Below are 16,379 nucleotides of genomic sequence, written 5' to 3'. Positions count from 1 at the left end.
AATAGCTACAGTCTCTTGTGATCCAATAGCAGTAAACCTTGACTTACAACCATTCATTTAGTGACCACACAAAGTTACAATGACACTGAAAAAAAGTGACTTGACTGTTTTTCACATTTATGACCACTGTAGCAACCTCGTTGTCGCATGATCAAAATTTGGACACTAGGCAACTGGCAGGTATTTATGACGGCTTATATCCCAGAGTCATGTGATCACCTTTTGCAACCTTCTGACGAGTAAAGTCAATGGGGAAACCAAATTCACTTAACAACCATGCTACGAAGTTAACAGCTGCAATGATTCACTTAACAACTGTGGCAAGAAAGATCGTAAAATGGGGCAAAATTTACTTAACATCTGTCTTGCTTAGCAACAGAAAATTTGGCCTCAATTATGGTTGTAAGTCGAGGACCACCCTTTAAAAGTACAATAAAAAGCAGTTGTTCAGTTGTATATGATTAGCCGCCTGGTAGTTGCCTGACAACTACTGGTTTGGCATTTCTGGGTAACCAGAAAAAAAGGATGAATGGCTGAAAGATGCAGTTTCTTGATTAGTAACAAGATGTAGGTGGTGTCAATGTTTATATTGAAGACATAATATTAATTGGAATTAGAAGGTTGAACATTCAAAGAAAACTGAAGTGTATTCAGCACTCATTAAGCAATTCATTAAGTATTTATACACCCCCATCTGAAGCAACTAAAAAAATGGCAGATTTTAATCTTCTAATACATAGTAAAATAAATTTGGCACACAACAAATATGAAACATTAACAAAAACATAGCAAAAGCAGTAATAGCACATTAGTTCACTAATCCAACACCTTTCTAAAGATCAAAAAGCAGACAACCTGGCCATACATACTGGGGCGGAGTTCTAGAGTGAAACTTCACAACAATGAAAGTCTTCAGACTTGCTACCTCAATCCTACCTTCAGACATCAAAGGAAAGTGAGGATTTTCTGGATGCACTCAGTATATGTCACCACAAAAGGGGACAGTTGATAAGATTTATTCTTTACATCAGGGGTCTCCGCCCCCCCCCCCCGAGCCTCGGCCCACTAAGGAGCTGCAGCCAATTTGGAACTGAAAAGTCGTAAACTGTGACAAGAAAAGTCGACCGTAGTTGTGTCACGGGGACATGTGATTGCCTCTTGCAATCTATTGACAAGCAAACTCAGATTCATTTAACAATCAGGTTACTAACTTATCAACTGCAAGTGATTCACTTAACAATAGTGGCAAAAAAAGTTCATAAAATGGGGCAAACTAACTTAACTAATGTTTCACTTTGCAACATAAATTTTGGGCTCAATAACTCAAGGACTACCTGTATGTTTGTGTGAGGTTAAGTTTCTTTTCTTTCTTTCTTTCTTTCTCTCTCTCTCTCTCTCTCTCTCCCTCCCACCCTCCCTCCCTCCCTCCCTTCCCCCTTCTCTCTTTTTAATCTGCCACTGCTACACATACTGAAAATTGTTGCGGATTGAAAACTGACAGTTCCTCTCAGTTTGTAGCTATTAGGAACCCTGAGGTAAACTGTGAAGTTGACAAGAACAAGGTCAATTCTACTCTGTTATAACATAACAAAATAGCCAACAAAACCAGCAGAGGATTGACTTGGGGATCAAGCTTCAGACCTTTGTCATCATATTAAAAAAAAAGAGAGACCAAGAACTGGTAAAAAATGAAACCATGAAACCTCCATGGAACAGCTTTTAGGGATCTCATTTCTCGTCATCTGGTTAACGTAAATCTATTTCCCACATCTGTAAAATACACTCATAATTCCATGATCAACTCAAAGTACAACATCAGTGGTTTATACTATGTACAGATAGTCTTTGACTTACAACCATTCATTTAGTGACCATTCAAAGTTACAACAGCATTGAAAAAAAAATGACTTATGACAGTTTTTCACACTTATGACCATTGCAGCATTTCCATGGTCACAAGTCAGAGGCTTGACAGCTGTTCATACAGTTGTAGTGTTCTGGGATCATGTGATCAGCTTTTGCGACCTTCTGACCAGTGAAATCAATGGGGAAGCCATGTTGCTGACTTAACAAATGCAATGATTCGCTTAACAACTGTGTCAAGACAGGTTGTAAAATGGGCCAAAACCAGGGGTGAAATGCTCCCGGTTCGGACTGGATCACTTGATCCGGTAGCGATGGCGGCGGGTGGTTCGGAGAACCGGTAGCAAAAATCCCTGGCCCCGCCCCCTGCCCCTGGGGGGCAGAGTTTTGGGTTTTTTTATTTTTAAAAGCATTCTTTCTTTAGCTGAAAAAATGCTTTTAAAAGTAAAAAAAAAAAAAGCCTTTGATGATCGCACGGCTCAGCTGGAATCTTCAGAACCCTTTAAACTCTTTTTTTAAACAACCTCTTCAGCCGAAGAGGTTGTAAAAAAAAAAACCTTTTAAAAGGTTCCTCTGGCGATCCCAGCTGGGTTGCCTGATCACCAGAACCTTTAAAAGACATGTTTTCTACAAGCTCTTCGGTTGAAGAGGTTGTTAAAACAATCCTTTTAAGAAGTTCTGGCAATCAGGCAACTTCAGCTGGGATCATCAGAGGATTCTTTTAAAATCTTTTTTTCCTCTGGCGATCCCAGCTGAGTTGCATGATCATCACAGGCTTTTAAAATCATTTTTTACAACCTCTTACAACAGCCACCGCCTACGCCCACCCAATTGCCCATCCCCACTTGCCTAATTGGTGCTCCTTTCGGACTCGCTAAGCCTTGCAATCAGTTGCATCAGCTAGCAAGTGAATCTGCCTGCCTGTCTGAAATTCATCTCCTCGGTGAGTAACTCAATCCTGCCTTTGCTGGCTGAGGAACTCTGGGAGTTGAAGTCCACAAACCTTAAAGTTACTAAGGTTGGAGACCCCTGATCTAAAAAATATAAATAAAATAATAAAATATTTGTGCAGCTTTCTGATATTTGGTGTGTTTCTGTAGTGTTTCACTCTAACGACACAAACATACAAAAGCTCACAAAGCTGTATGTGGCATTTTGTGTGTGTGTGTGTGTGTGAGAGAGAGAGAGAGAGAGAGTCAGTTGTATTGTGTTGTGTGTATGTAAAGTGTGAAAGTTGGTTTTTGAGCTTTTTGTGGCTGTGTGAGGTTCCTGCTTGTTGCGGGGGCCATTTTGGGTGAAGTGCAGCTGCTTTTACATTGTGTGTGAGTCAGCTGTGTTATGTTGTGTGTGTGTGTAAAGTGTGAAAATTGGTTTTTGGTACCTCTTATTGTTTTGTATACATTGTTTATTATTTTGATTATTTATTGTTATTGACCATACCCACCCAGTCATCTGACCAAGCCACGCCCACCAATTAAGCCATGCCCACAAAATCAGTAGGGAAAATTTTTAGATTTCACACTTGGCCAAAACTCACTTAACAAATGTCTCACTTAACAACAGAAATGTTGGGCTCCATTGTGATCATAAGTTGAGGACTACCTGCATCAGGTATATACAATAAAATAATCAGGTACTTGATTAATATCTGTTCTAACGTGCAGAACTGGCTTTTTTAATGTAATATTTTGGTAGAAGAGCGGAGGGGGGCAGAGTTAAATAAGCCATCAGCCTAGAGATGTTACAATCCCACAAATGTCCTAAATACAACCCCTCTTGAATTCCGTTGACCTTTATCTGGTGCCAAGTTAGTACTGAACTTTATTTGACTAGATTCCTGCATATAGGCTTGATAATAAACTGCAACTTAATGTAAGATTCTTTGTGCTTGACAAATACAGACTGAGAAGTATGACAAACAATATGATTAGAGAAAGTTTGAAGTATTTGTGATGGAAACCAGAATTTTCTTCTTCCATCCTCCCTCCACCCCACCCCACACGATGCTTTTCCCCATACCTTTTTCTTGCTCAATCTAACTATCAATTATTTTTAGGCAACTAAAAACCTTTACCATCTAAGATTTGTTTGCCAACAATGTGTCTTCTTTGGAACGTTGGCCTAGTCACTGCGATACATATCTTGATTATGTCCAAATTAAATAATAGCTGCCTTAGAAAAAATGCTTGGAACTTAATTAACAGCCAAATAATTAACTCAAGAGAAGAGACACTACATCCACACTTGAAGTATTGTTGTAACTTTCAGTTCTCTGCTGTTTGCCCTTACTTTTTTTTTTTTTTTAATGTTCAGCCAGGCCTTGAGCTTTGCCCAGAATAGGCAGAATATAAATATTAAAACAAACAAAGATAGTATTGGGCTTTCAATGCTACAACCTATATGGGTTCTGTTACCAATGGAGGCGAGATTGGCATTTTCCCATCTATGGATATCCTTCAAAAAAACCAAAAGGAAATGTAGAATCCATTCTGGATGTGCAGTCTGCTCTCAAACATTGATGGCATAAAATGTTGATGGCATGAAATTAATTCATTTTATGCTCTGCCAAAGCTTTTTCTGATGTCCTTATGCCACAGGAGTTGGCGGGTTCATTGGTTTTGTTTAGAAAATAAAGATTTTTAATTTATTTTCTGGCTTAAGTAATTTTACTGTGCTTTGGGCAGATTTTTATTTGTTGCAGTCTTTTTTGTTCTTTGATTAATGAAATTGTCTTAGTATTTATATTTTCATATTAGTTGCTATTGAAACTAGTTGGCAGAAACATTGTTTTAAAAATCCACAGACTTCAGAACAATTAAAAGGACTTTAATACTCTGCTTTACATCATATACAAGCTGAGATGTCCCTGCTTAGCAATAGATTAGTGCCAGATCTAGGATGCTTTTCTGACTAAAAATTCTGAAAGGCAGTGTTTTGTACAGGCCTGTTGAAATATAAATAATCTTCCAGATGCCAATGCTAACCCCACTGAAATATGCATTATAGGGTTCATAGTATGGGACTTAAGCCATTTAACAGATAAAAGTCATGCCCATGATGTATTTATTCTCTGCCATTGCAGCCCTTGTGGAGACATACGCTAGAAATAAGAACTCCTTGGAGATTGATAGGCAGGAAGACTCTGATATGAATCTTTCCTGCCATGGAACACAAAACATGTCCCTGAAGGATCTTTCTCTCCTGCTTTATTCCCCAGTAAGTTTCTGACAACAGCAGATTGTATTTTCAAGAATTAGCCAACAAACAAGAAAATATATATATTTTCTGAGGTTTTTGCGGGTGTTTGTATGTAGGTCTTTGGTTATTTGGGTTTTCTCCTGCGTAAAATTGGAAGTGTCTTGGTGACGTTTCGATGAAGTCTCATTCGTCATTTTCAGGCTTCAAGCTTCGTGCTTCTGGGCGATCACACATTGCTCCCAGAAGCACGAAGCTGAAGCCTGAAGATGACGAATGAGACTTCGTCGAAACGTCGCCAAGACATTTCCAATTTTACGCGGGAGAAAACCCGAACAACCAAAGACCTATATACAAACACCCGTGAAAACCTCAGAAAACAAATATATATATATATATACACACACACACACACACATACATACTTACACACACACACACACACATATATATATATCTTACATTAATATTTACAACTGTCCAGTCTAGAGGGATTTTCATGAATGAAAGGAATGCAAGTGTGGGAGATAAGCCAGTCTGCCTTCAGATGCTGATGCAGAATGAGGCCACTTTTCTCCCCTGTCTACACAAGGCTTGAAAATGTTCTCCTCAGGTGATAACAATACATCTTCATAGAGGTTCTTCAAAGTAGATGTGCTACAGCCCTTTCCCAGTGGAAGGGATTTCTATATATCAGGACAAAAATAGAAGCATCTCCGTGCCAACTGACAATGGAAAACCCTTCTGATGATAGGGTACATAACAAACTCACAGAGTCCAGCAATGAATTTTCACTTGTATGTAGTGCTTTAAAATTGTCTACCCAAGACTAATCAATATGGATATCACCATCTAGTTACCATAATAACTTTTCCTATGCTTTAGTTCAATTGTTATAAAAGCACTGCAATTCTTTTAGCCCACTCCTTCCATCTGTGAAATAGAATCTTACCTTTATGGAGTCTCTGTCTTCAAGCAGAACAGCAGCAGCAGCATGAGCAAATGAGAGAAGGAACGAGACAGAAATATAAGATATTTGACACAAGACTGTATATTTCTTCTATCTCCAAATACATACCACAACCTTAAGTCTCCATTAAAAGATAAATGGCAAAGATATTACCTTTTACCTTAATAAAGTTAATTATTAAGTGTGCACAACCAATGTTTTAAAGTTGATTCCATTAACCATAACTGGTCAATCAAGAGCCTTTGAAAGATGCTATAGCAGTAGCACAAAATTACATAGGGCTGAGCATCTTTTTCAGAGAACTGTAAATCAGTTGCATGCTTACTTCTGCATTTGCTCCTTATTTCTTAGCACATAAGGCTCCTCAATCTTTAATGTTTAATAACACTATCCTTTCAAATTGGCACCAATGTATTATAAAACACCAAAATGTCACAGTTATTTAATTACACACACTGAGATTCATTGGTTTATTTATGATCACATTTTCCTGGTATCTTTCTCCTCCTACGTTATTCCATTGTCATGGAACTAAAAGTGGCTTCTTCTTCATTTAGACAATTCACAGTTTTTTCTAGCCATTGTTACTGTATATTAACTAACCCTATTGCACACATAAACATAATAACTGGCAGTCATTGGCCACTATCTCCTGTGGAAGAAGAATAAGAATTGTTCAAATAAGGCTGACCCAAATCGGTCCTTGCAAAATGAAGTTGGTTTCAAAAGATGCCATAGCAGCTTATAGAGACTTTGTATGAAGCTGAATGGGACATCTTATGAGCCAAAGTGACTGTCCCAAGATTCTTTGGAGAACCCTGTTTGATGTTGGAAACATGATTATGATTTCAGATTGTTTCCCGCTATTAAAACAGGCTGGACATTTGTAGAGAAGAATCCAAAGTCAGAGAGAATCCCCCTTCAATGGATAAGATCAGGGATTTTCAATATCATGGAATCTTAAAGAATTATTAGCTCTTTCATTTTCTTTTATGGTCCTAAACACTGTGAACAAAAAATGAGAAAGAAGAATGCCACTTTCTCTTCAGTTCCACTTACAGACCAACCAAGCTTTAGAAGAATCAAGAATGAACCCTTAACTTTTCTCCATTAAATAGGCCAAAACCTAGAGTCTAAAATAGACAAATGGAGAACTACCATGTTTCCCCGAAAATAAGACTGGGTCTTATATTAATTTTTGCTCCAAAAGACACATTAGAGCTTATTTTCTGGTTAGGTCTTATTCTGGGGAACTATGCACCTATCTGGCTGACAATCTTAACTGGGGCTTATTTTGGGGGTAGGTCTTATATTATGGGCATCCTGAAAAATCATGCTAGGACTTATTTTCCAGTTGGGTCTTATTTTCAGGGAAACAGAATGCCATTTCCAAATCCAGATTCTTTTGGCTAACTTGAGCTATAGCTCCCATTTTTCCCAACTCAGACGGACAGCAGGACTGCACTAGAACGTTACAGCAGAAGTAAAGACAAGGGTACGAAGTGAAAAAGAAATCTCAAGGAACTTGGCAAGGACCTTGTACCTTTTAACCTCTGAAGCAACTTTCTCTGAAAGCTGAAACCTAGAAAACAAGCCTTACCTCTTTGGTGATCACTATCGTGATGCTTCTTTTCATCTTTGATTGGAAGGTGAGACTGCCCTCCAAGGGCACTTGACAAGGCTAGGAGGCCCGCACTGCTGCCAATGGGTGGAATGGTGGGTGGCTGCAATCCGGAAGGATGTGGCGTGAGAGGCACTGGAAGGCCATGTCCATGTGATAAATGTTGGGCCTGGAGTTGCTGCTGCTGTGAAAAATTAAAAAGAGTTATTGCATTTGTTCCAAGGAACAGAAACTTTCAGCGTAGCTAACTATGTGCAGGTCCTGGACTCCTGTGTCTTCAAGGTCTGTCAACTAATCAATGATCCTGATTTGCTACAAATTATTCCAACCCTTGAAGAAACAAAAAGGGCAGAAACACGGTGTACGTGAGCATAAAGAATGGATGTGACCGATGCTTATAACCAAAGCTTAATGCAACGCATTACCTCTGAACGCCTGCCTTAAACAGTAACTCTGGCTCAAGTCATGATTAGGGGGAGACGTTGCAACGTTATTCGCCCTATGGAATTATTTTTCGTGGGTTATATTCAAAAGGAAAATAACACCTTGCCATTTCAAGTGAAACTCTTTCAATCTTATTCCTCCAGGAGCAGTCTCGTAAGGACACCAAAAGTCTAATCAAAATGCACAAGTTGACTATCAAAGGCAGCCATTAAGTTTTGCTTTTAATTTATTTATTTATTTATTGAGGAAAGGAAAGCTGAAAATTGAGAAAGCAAGCATTAAAGCTGCTCTCCCCAAGCAGCCACCCAGCATGCAGCAAGAGTTAATTTGAAAAAAAGGAAACCTGAATTAACAATCCAGAAAAGGAAACTGGTTGCAGCCACCGTTTAAAGTCCTTTAAGTGTCCTCAGCGGTACTTGAGCAAATTACTAAAGAAAATCTAATGTAGCAAGGCTTGGGTCCTCCTGTAGGCTTGCTCAATAATGCTGAAATAATTGGGCACTCTGTGCACGTTTAGTGATGCTCGAATGAAAAGCTAGAGGCCTGCCCTTGTACTCTTCTCTAGCTGCTGACTCTGTGTTGTGACAGGTTTATTTGAGTGGGACTGCGATGCATGCACCAGTAGCTGCGTTGACAAGAGTTTAAAGTCATTTTTACCAGTACACTGGCAACACATAGAGAAAGCCCTTGAGAGGTTAGAATTGGAGTGCTTGACCTCAGCCCAAGCTGCTTCAAGCTCTCTGCTGTACTAACCATTGTGGCCTAGATGGTTTGTTGATGTCGCTGCTGAAGGAGAGGAGGGTGGGAGGAAGGGAAGGAAGGTGGGTGGAGGAAGGGTTTATGTCACACTCAATCTCCCCGAACAGGGAACTCTTTCACTTCACACTTGCACCTACAATAATTCGCAAGATGACTTTAAAAATCGGCTTTCGCTTTCCCAAACCATGCTATTTAAACAAATGAAGTCTCATTTTGCTGTCTCTTCTTCCTTCCTTCCGGTTTTAAGACTCTTTTTCAAAGGAGAGAGGGCCAACAACTGTCTTGCTATACATTAAAATAAATAAATAAATACACCCACTCCTTTGCTTCAAAACTCTCCCAATTTTCTCCACTATTCGTTTTTTTTTCCCCTGACCTTCAAATTCATAACTGGAAAGAAGGGCATTTAATTGGACCCTTCTTTTATCTGGAGCTTTTTTTAAAAAAAAAAAACAACCCTTCATAATTGGGTTTACAATCTGTCAAGCCAATATTATTCTAAAGTTTGGGAAAGATTGATCAGAGCTTAGTTTTTGTTTAAAAGAAAACGTTTGCTTTAGCCAAAGAAATAAATTCAAGCCAAATTTTCTAAAGTTAGCCAACAGCGGGCGTCTGTTCAAATTAATATTAAATCTTAAAACACCAGCAGAATTACCAGGCCAATATTTCAAAGATATGAATTTAAGTATTTAATTTAAGCATTTCTGCTCCATTAAATCATCCTGTCCTACTATCAATGCAGAACCATATATTCCACTCTTTTCTGCTCTAGTCAATAATGCATAAATATTATATTGGGTTTTTCCAAGCCTTTACCTAATTGCAGTCCAAGGGCGGTTTTTCCCGCATTTACTGGCTAAAGAATTTCACCTTATTCTTCGCATAATTCATCACCGTTCCATTTTGATGGACTGATCATAATCACCATCATGAGCAACCTCTCAACTCTTCCTCCCCCATCCCTCTGTTATTCTTGTAGATAATAAGTGTATTCTACAAGATAATTACCGTATATACTCGAATATAAGCCGATCCGAGTATAAGCCGAGGTCCCCAATTTTACCCCAAAAACTGGGGTAAACTGGGGACTCGAGTATAAGCCGAGGGTGGGAAATGAGGCACCTACCGGTTGGGGAAACCCTCCCTCCCTCAGCTGAGAAGGCTGGCGGCTCCCCCGCCCCGCCCTCTCACTGCACCGGCAGGGCTTCCGTCCGGTAAAATGTGAAAAAAAGAAAAAAAAAAACCTCGAGTATAAGCCGTATATACTCGAGTATAAGCCGAGGGGCTTTAAAAAAAAAAAACTCGAGTATAAGCCGTATAGACCCGAGTATAAGCCGAGGGGAAGTTTTTCAGCACAAAAAACGTGCTGAAAAACTCGGCTTATACTCGAGTATATACGGTAAATGGTTTATAATTAAGACAATCATTGATGGCTTTATTTTCTGGAATCAAATGTTTTAAGTAATACCTTTAAACCAAAGGGCACATTAAGCATGGCACATTTTATCTTTTAAAAAAACTGGATGGCCATTCCAGTTTGGATTACTGCAATGTGGTTTACATGGGGCTGCCCTTGAAGACTACATGGGAGCTACAACTGGCCCACAATGAGGCAGTGTATGAAGTGATGGGTTTACCCATATGGATCTCTGTTGTATGAGTTGCACTAGTTCCCAGTTTCCCTCTGGGTACAAATTTAAGGTGCTGGTTATTATCTATAACCCCCTATGTGGCATAAGGCTGGGCACCTCCCCGTAAAGCAGAGGTGGGTTTCAGCAGATTCGGACCAGTTCTGGAGAACTGGTAGCAAAAATTTTGAGTAGTTCGGAGAACTGGTAAAAATTCTGACTGGCCTTGCCCCCATCTATTTTCTGCCTCCCAAGTCCCAGCTGATCGGGAGGAAATGGGGATTTTACAGTATCCTTCCCCTGCCACGCCCACCAAGCCACGCCCACCAAGTCATGACATGCCCACCAAGCCACGCCCACGGAACTGGTAGTAAAAATTTTTGAAACCCACCACTGCCCTAAAGGCATCTATTCGTCCTACTGGACCAGATAGGGAGGGCATGTTCCTAGCCCCTTCCCTTAAACACTGCTACCTTATGGGATCCAGGAAGTGTATCTTTTTTGTGACAGACCCTGCTCTGTGAAATACCCCTTCCCTTAAAGTTTGGTAGTCCTCTACCCTCCTAGCCTTCTAGAAACCACTTAAGATCTGGCTTTACCTCCAAGTGATAGGATAGGGTGAGCTGGATGAGAGGCTTTAACAGGGATTTTGGAAGCCTAACTTTCATGCCAGTTTTTTAATGCTTATGTTTTTAGTAGATATATGAATTATGTTGTTTTTTATTGTTCATTGGGAGACGCCCAAAATTCAATATAAGATGAGCAGTTACACCATGTTTTCAATAAATAATAAATATTTTGAAGTATTTTAAAAGAAATATGTCCAATTTTCCCTCCATGCAACTTTCATATTTGACAAGGGAGTCTAAATGCATTCATAAATATCTAAGTATCAGCACATGGCATGCAATTCATTCCATCCCTAGGTACAAAAAACTAGAAAAGATAAACCGGGCTGACATTTGTTCTATTTGAAGGAAAAGCATACGAAGGGGGAAAGAATCTTTAAAAGTTTTTAACATTGATTTCACTGTCATTTCCTAATGTGAAATCTGAAATAACAGAAGTTTGCAGGATGCCTTCTGCCCATATCTAAAAAGTTAACGAATTAAAAAAACAAAAAAAGCAATGTACATGTATCCTATGGACAAATTAGCTGATAATGTTCTCTAGTTGGAGTCAGCACATTCAGAAGCCAATTTTCCTGGAAAGTGTTCAGGTTTCTACTGGATATTTTCCAGCCAGCACCATGCCAGAGTAATCTAGTGCTTTTCCCCTTACAGACCCTGAAAGCTTACTGCCATTATCCAAACAGTCCTAACATCCTCTTCCAACTCAAAGACACTTTAGTGTTAACTGACAAATTAATCTCGCAAAGACCTCACTTCATATCTCAACCCACATACATGCTGTATGGTACATCCTTTCCTCACTGCTGGGAAAAAAGAGGAGCAACATCCAATTAAAAATATTCTCAACGGTATTGTGATTCAAATCACGCTGCATATGAAAACAGCTACAAAGGGAGGGGAGGAGTATGAGTATTAGATGGGTGAGGCGGAATAATAAGGAAACCTGGAAAGTGAGTTATGGAAACAGCAAGGTAAAATAAGACTAGAACGGAGGATATACTTTAATCCGGAACACTGAATCAAAATCCTATCAGCACAAATTATGCATTCTTACAATCACAAATTGAATGGGGATATTTAGACCAGCAACCCCCCCCCATCCTCCCCCAAAGCTCAGTACAGAGAATTTTCCATGTAAGGCATTCCCAATACATGACTGTCTATGATGGCATATACAGGTCATCCTCGACTTACAACAGTTCATTTAGTGACTGTTCAAAGTTACATCAGCACTGAAAAAAGTGACTTATGACCATTTTTCACATGGTCTCGTGATCAAGATTCAGATGCTTGGCAACTGACTCTTATTTTTGACGGCTGCAGTGTGCTGGGGTCATGTGATTAACCTTCTGACAGTCAATGGGGAAGCCAGATTCACTTTACAACCGTAAACCGTAACAGCTGCAGTGATTAATTTAACAACCGTGGCAAGAAAGGTCATAAAATGGATCCACATTCAGTTAACAGTTAGCAATAGAGATTTCGGGCTCAATTGTGGTTGCAAATCGAGGGCTCCCTGTATTGGATGAAATCTATTACCTTGTTAAGGAGTTGATACCACTATCAATATGTTCTTATCACTAAAAAGACTTCTGAACATTCAATCTGGTTTTGGTCTTTTGTCATTTGAAAAAAATATTCTGTGTCTTGCTTTTTGGCATGACAGAGAACAGGTCACGGCCTCCAATACAACGCCCCCTTCAGATATTAGAAGTAAATTATTACATCTTTCCCAAAATCATTCCTGGCAGAGCTCAGGAGCATTAAAAGAAAAAATCATCAAATGACTATTGCTGGTAGTATTTCTAGATAAGAGCCATATCCCAATCTCAAACACAATGCAACGGTCAAGTTGCACAACACAGACTTTATCTATGGAAAAACACAAACACATTTTCTGTGTATGACTTTCGTGGGGGGGTGGGGAGGGAAAACCACTTAACTAACAATACTTTTAGTCTCCCTCCAGGCAATGTTTTAATATGTAGCTCCTACTGACATTGCAATTCTGGGCTGCTTTTCACTTTTCAGATGGAAGTTACAACCCTAGCTTTCTACTTTTTAAATTATATGGGAAAATCTATATGAATGGGAAAGGTTCATCACTGCAGTTGCTCAGCATCAGCATATAGAAAATAAAGGAGGATGTAAATCTGTGTCTGACTGTTTTATCCTTTACTCACATGTTAATTATCTAAGAAATGCCTGATTGGGTTTCCTTCAACCAAAGAGATGTTGTGTGGTTAGATGACTGATTTTTCTCTCATCTACGATACAGCTTTGCAAACTTGTTTGGGCCATCTGGCTTCTCTGTCCAATACTAACTTGATTAAAAGTTGTCAGAGATTTACATATAAGAGAACTAAGTTGATCCAGTTCCCTTTCCTTTGTCACAATCAATGTGTCTGTTGTTTTTAGAAAAGTACAGAAAAGGGACATAATCCGGCTAGCACTGCCTGGCATTAGGAACAGTGAAACGTTTACTTTAGGAAGGGCATAATTTGATCACTAGTTTGGTCAAAGAGCTGTGGTGACGCAATGGTTAGAATGCAGTATTGCAGGCTAATTCTGCGGAATGCCAGCAGTTCAATTCTCACTGGCTCAAGGTTGACTCAGCCTTCCATCCTTCTGAAGTCAGTAAAATGAGCCAGATTGTTGGGGGCAATATGCTGACTCTGACTCTTTACAACCCACTTAGAGAGGGCTGTAAAGCACTGTGAAGCAGTATATAAGTCTAAGTGCTATTGCTATTGCTATCATGCCATAGTCCATCTTAGTAGCAAAATTTTTCACAGATAAATAATCTGAGTTGCTGTATAATGTATGTAGAATTAGCCAAGAATTCTCCCGTTCCTCTAAATCTATCCCAAACAAAACTGACATTACGTCTTTCCTTCAAATCTCTAACTATAAGATGTTGGAACCAATTTACCAGCCTTGTATTAATAAATCAAATCTTCCAAAAAGGGGGAAAATAAGATTTCATGTGATGCTTATCCTGCTAAGCTTCTTCTCCATTCGAAATGGAATTATTATGCATTATTTTTAAAAATAATAATACTTCAGTCTGGAATAGGAGAAAATCATGATAAAGAAATACATGGTTCAGTTTTGAAACCAATAATCTCAAATAAGAGATCATCACGGAACAACAAACTTGAATATTGAGCATGCATGTGTGAAAGCTTGTATCTGGGAAGATACGATCTGAAAAAAATTATTCTGCTGAACCTTTCCATTTGGGTTTATTGAAGTAATTGAGCTAAACAGTTTATCCCAATTGTTTGCTTTCCTTATGAATCTAAATGGGTCATTTTTAACTTTTATTTTACCTATTTTTTTCAGTAGGACTGAATTTTTGAGAAAAAAATCCCAAAAAACAGATGGTTTTACTTCTGTTTCTCCTTATACAATGGAGAAAAAAACTCACTGGCAAAGTTTGCTTAAAGTAAGCAAAGGCAAAGTGAAAACTCAATAAAAGCAGGCATATCTTTGTTTGCTTGGTTTTTAAATGTAACTACAGGCACTCCTTTCCATAACCAAGTTTCGACAATGGCTCACATGGAGAACAAAAGCAAGATCAAATATATAAATTAAATCAGATAAGGATTAAAATGCAAATCACCAGGAAAAATAAAGCATATTCAAACAGTGGAAAAATAAAAGAAACTTACACATGAAAAGTAATGGAAAATGAAAAGGTATTTAGTACCAAAATTACAATAAAGTAGGCATTACATTTTTTAAAAAATGTACTAGATCAAGGATATCCAACTTGGTAATTTTAACAGAATGGTTGGCTGGGGAATTCTGGGAGTTGAAGTCCACAGGTCTCAAAGTTACTAAGGTTGGACAACCCTGTTCTAGGTAATACACACAACACCAGGAACTAGATTACTGAGAACCTGTAGACTCTGTACACTGTATTAGTGTACAAATGAAGCAGTTTCAGAAGGCTTTGTCACCAATCATTGCTTTCAAGTTAATAAGAATGAAACGGAGGATAAATAAAACTCACTGGGAAAAAAATGGGATTCATCAAGAATGCATTAAGCCGATTTACGCTGCATACAAAGAAACAGAATCAAGAGAAATAGGTACCAAATCACATAATAACCAATCCCAGGACAAATCTGAGCCAAGTTATCATTCCTGTTCCATGCATAGTATTATGATTAAATAAGATATATTTTGGCATTGCTTACAATGTAAAACAACAATAACATGAAGTAGGTCCCTCATTAAGCCAAGCCTCTTTTCTGTCTTGCCATCACAGCAATCTGTGTACAGTATACAACAGGTGGCCAGTTTATTGTACAGCTTTAAAGCTCCAAGCACAGTGTAATATAAGCAGAGTCTTTGATCAAACAATAAAAAGCCAGGAAAATAAGTAATCACTGCACAGAGGTCATAGTCTATTACTAATTTACCCTATACCTTCTCTGATTTGGAGAAATGGCAGCTCTAAAACACACGCACATTTGGTGGGAATGACTTTACTAAACAGAGTCAGATTTAACCATCCATATTGTGGCTTTCCCTTCCACATTAAATCAAAATGTTCTGAATCAGGGGGCACAATCAAATTCTCTGCCCTAGTACAGATTCAGGAGCAGACACTCTCAACCAGGAGAAATCAAATGAAATCAATGGAGCTATGCCAAATTATGCCAACCAAAAGCCTAGCCTGTATTTCTTAACCTTTGTTTCAGACCAGAGACCCAAAGAGTAAACTCATTTGAAAAGCAAAAGGCAACCCTTTCACACACAGAGACAGAAATCCCTTCCTGTGTTAAGCACCGGTACAAAAATGCATTAGCATTTAGCAGCATGAGCCACGGACCAGTGGCACCGTGGGGATAATAGCATGCACTGATGCTAAGTTTTTATTAGAATGTCTATGCACTTATCTATCCCACATGACCATCCAAAGGTTTCTATTCCCTCCCAAAGCTCAAATTGATCAAGCTAAGATAATGTATTGTCCGTTTGACTGTCACTCTTAGCCCAGCCTGGTGAAAGCTATGACCGAAGGGCTACTTGTTAAAGAAGCAGAAAACCTTACAAAATGGGTGGGGGCATTGCTTTCTCTTGCATGAATCTGATATGCTGACAACTAGTGAATCAGTGAGAAATATAAATTCCTTCAGCTAATCATTGTGCAATATGAAGGGAGGATTATTATAAAGTTTTAAGCAATTCTTAAACATATTCCAAATAATTATACTTTAAATTCATAAAGCAAAACTCTGAAAAAAAATACTCCA

General features: G+C 38.7%; 1 protein-coding gene across 8 annotated transcripts in view; it reads right to left on the bottom strand.

Annotated features, from left to right (window-relative positions):
- Positions 1-16,379, bottom strand: part of LOC131190804 (transducin-like enhancer protein 4) — a 174,700-nt gene that overhangs the window by 71,260 nt on the left and 87,061 nt on the right. For 5 of the 8 annotated variants that reach the window (XM_058168214.1, XM_058168218.1, XM_058168216.1 and 2 more), the window contains 2 exons: positions 7,629-7,833; positions 6,011-6,027 (listed from right to left, as the gene is read on the bottom strand). In XM_058168214.1, coding sequence (XP_058024197.1) covers positions 6,011-6,027; positions 7,629-7,833 — 222 coding nt within the window. The remainder of the gene's footprint in view (positions 1-6,010; positions 6,028-7,628; positions 7,834-16,379) is intronic. The other 3 variants (XM_058168215.1, XM_058168219.1, XM_058168217.1) reach the window with 1 other exon arrangement.

This window comes from Ahaetulla prasina, chromosome 2 (assembly GCF_028640845.1).
Source record: "Ahaetulla prasina isolate Xishuangbanna chromosome 2, ASM2864084v1, whole genome shotgun sequence".
Classification (NCBI taxonomy): Eukaryota; Metazoa; Chordata; class Lepidosauria; order Squamata; family Colubridae; genus Ahaetulla; species Ahaetulla prasina.
This window is presented reverse-complemented; position numbering and strand designations above follow the sequence as displayed.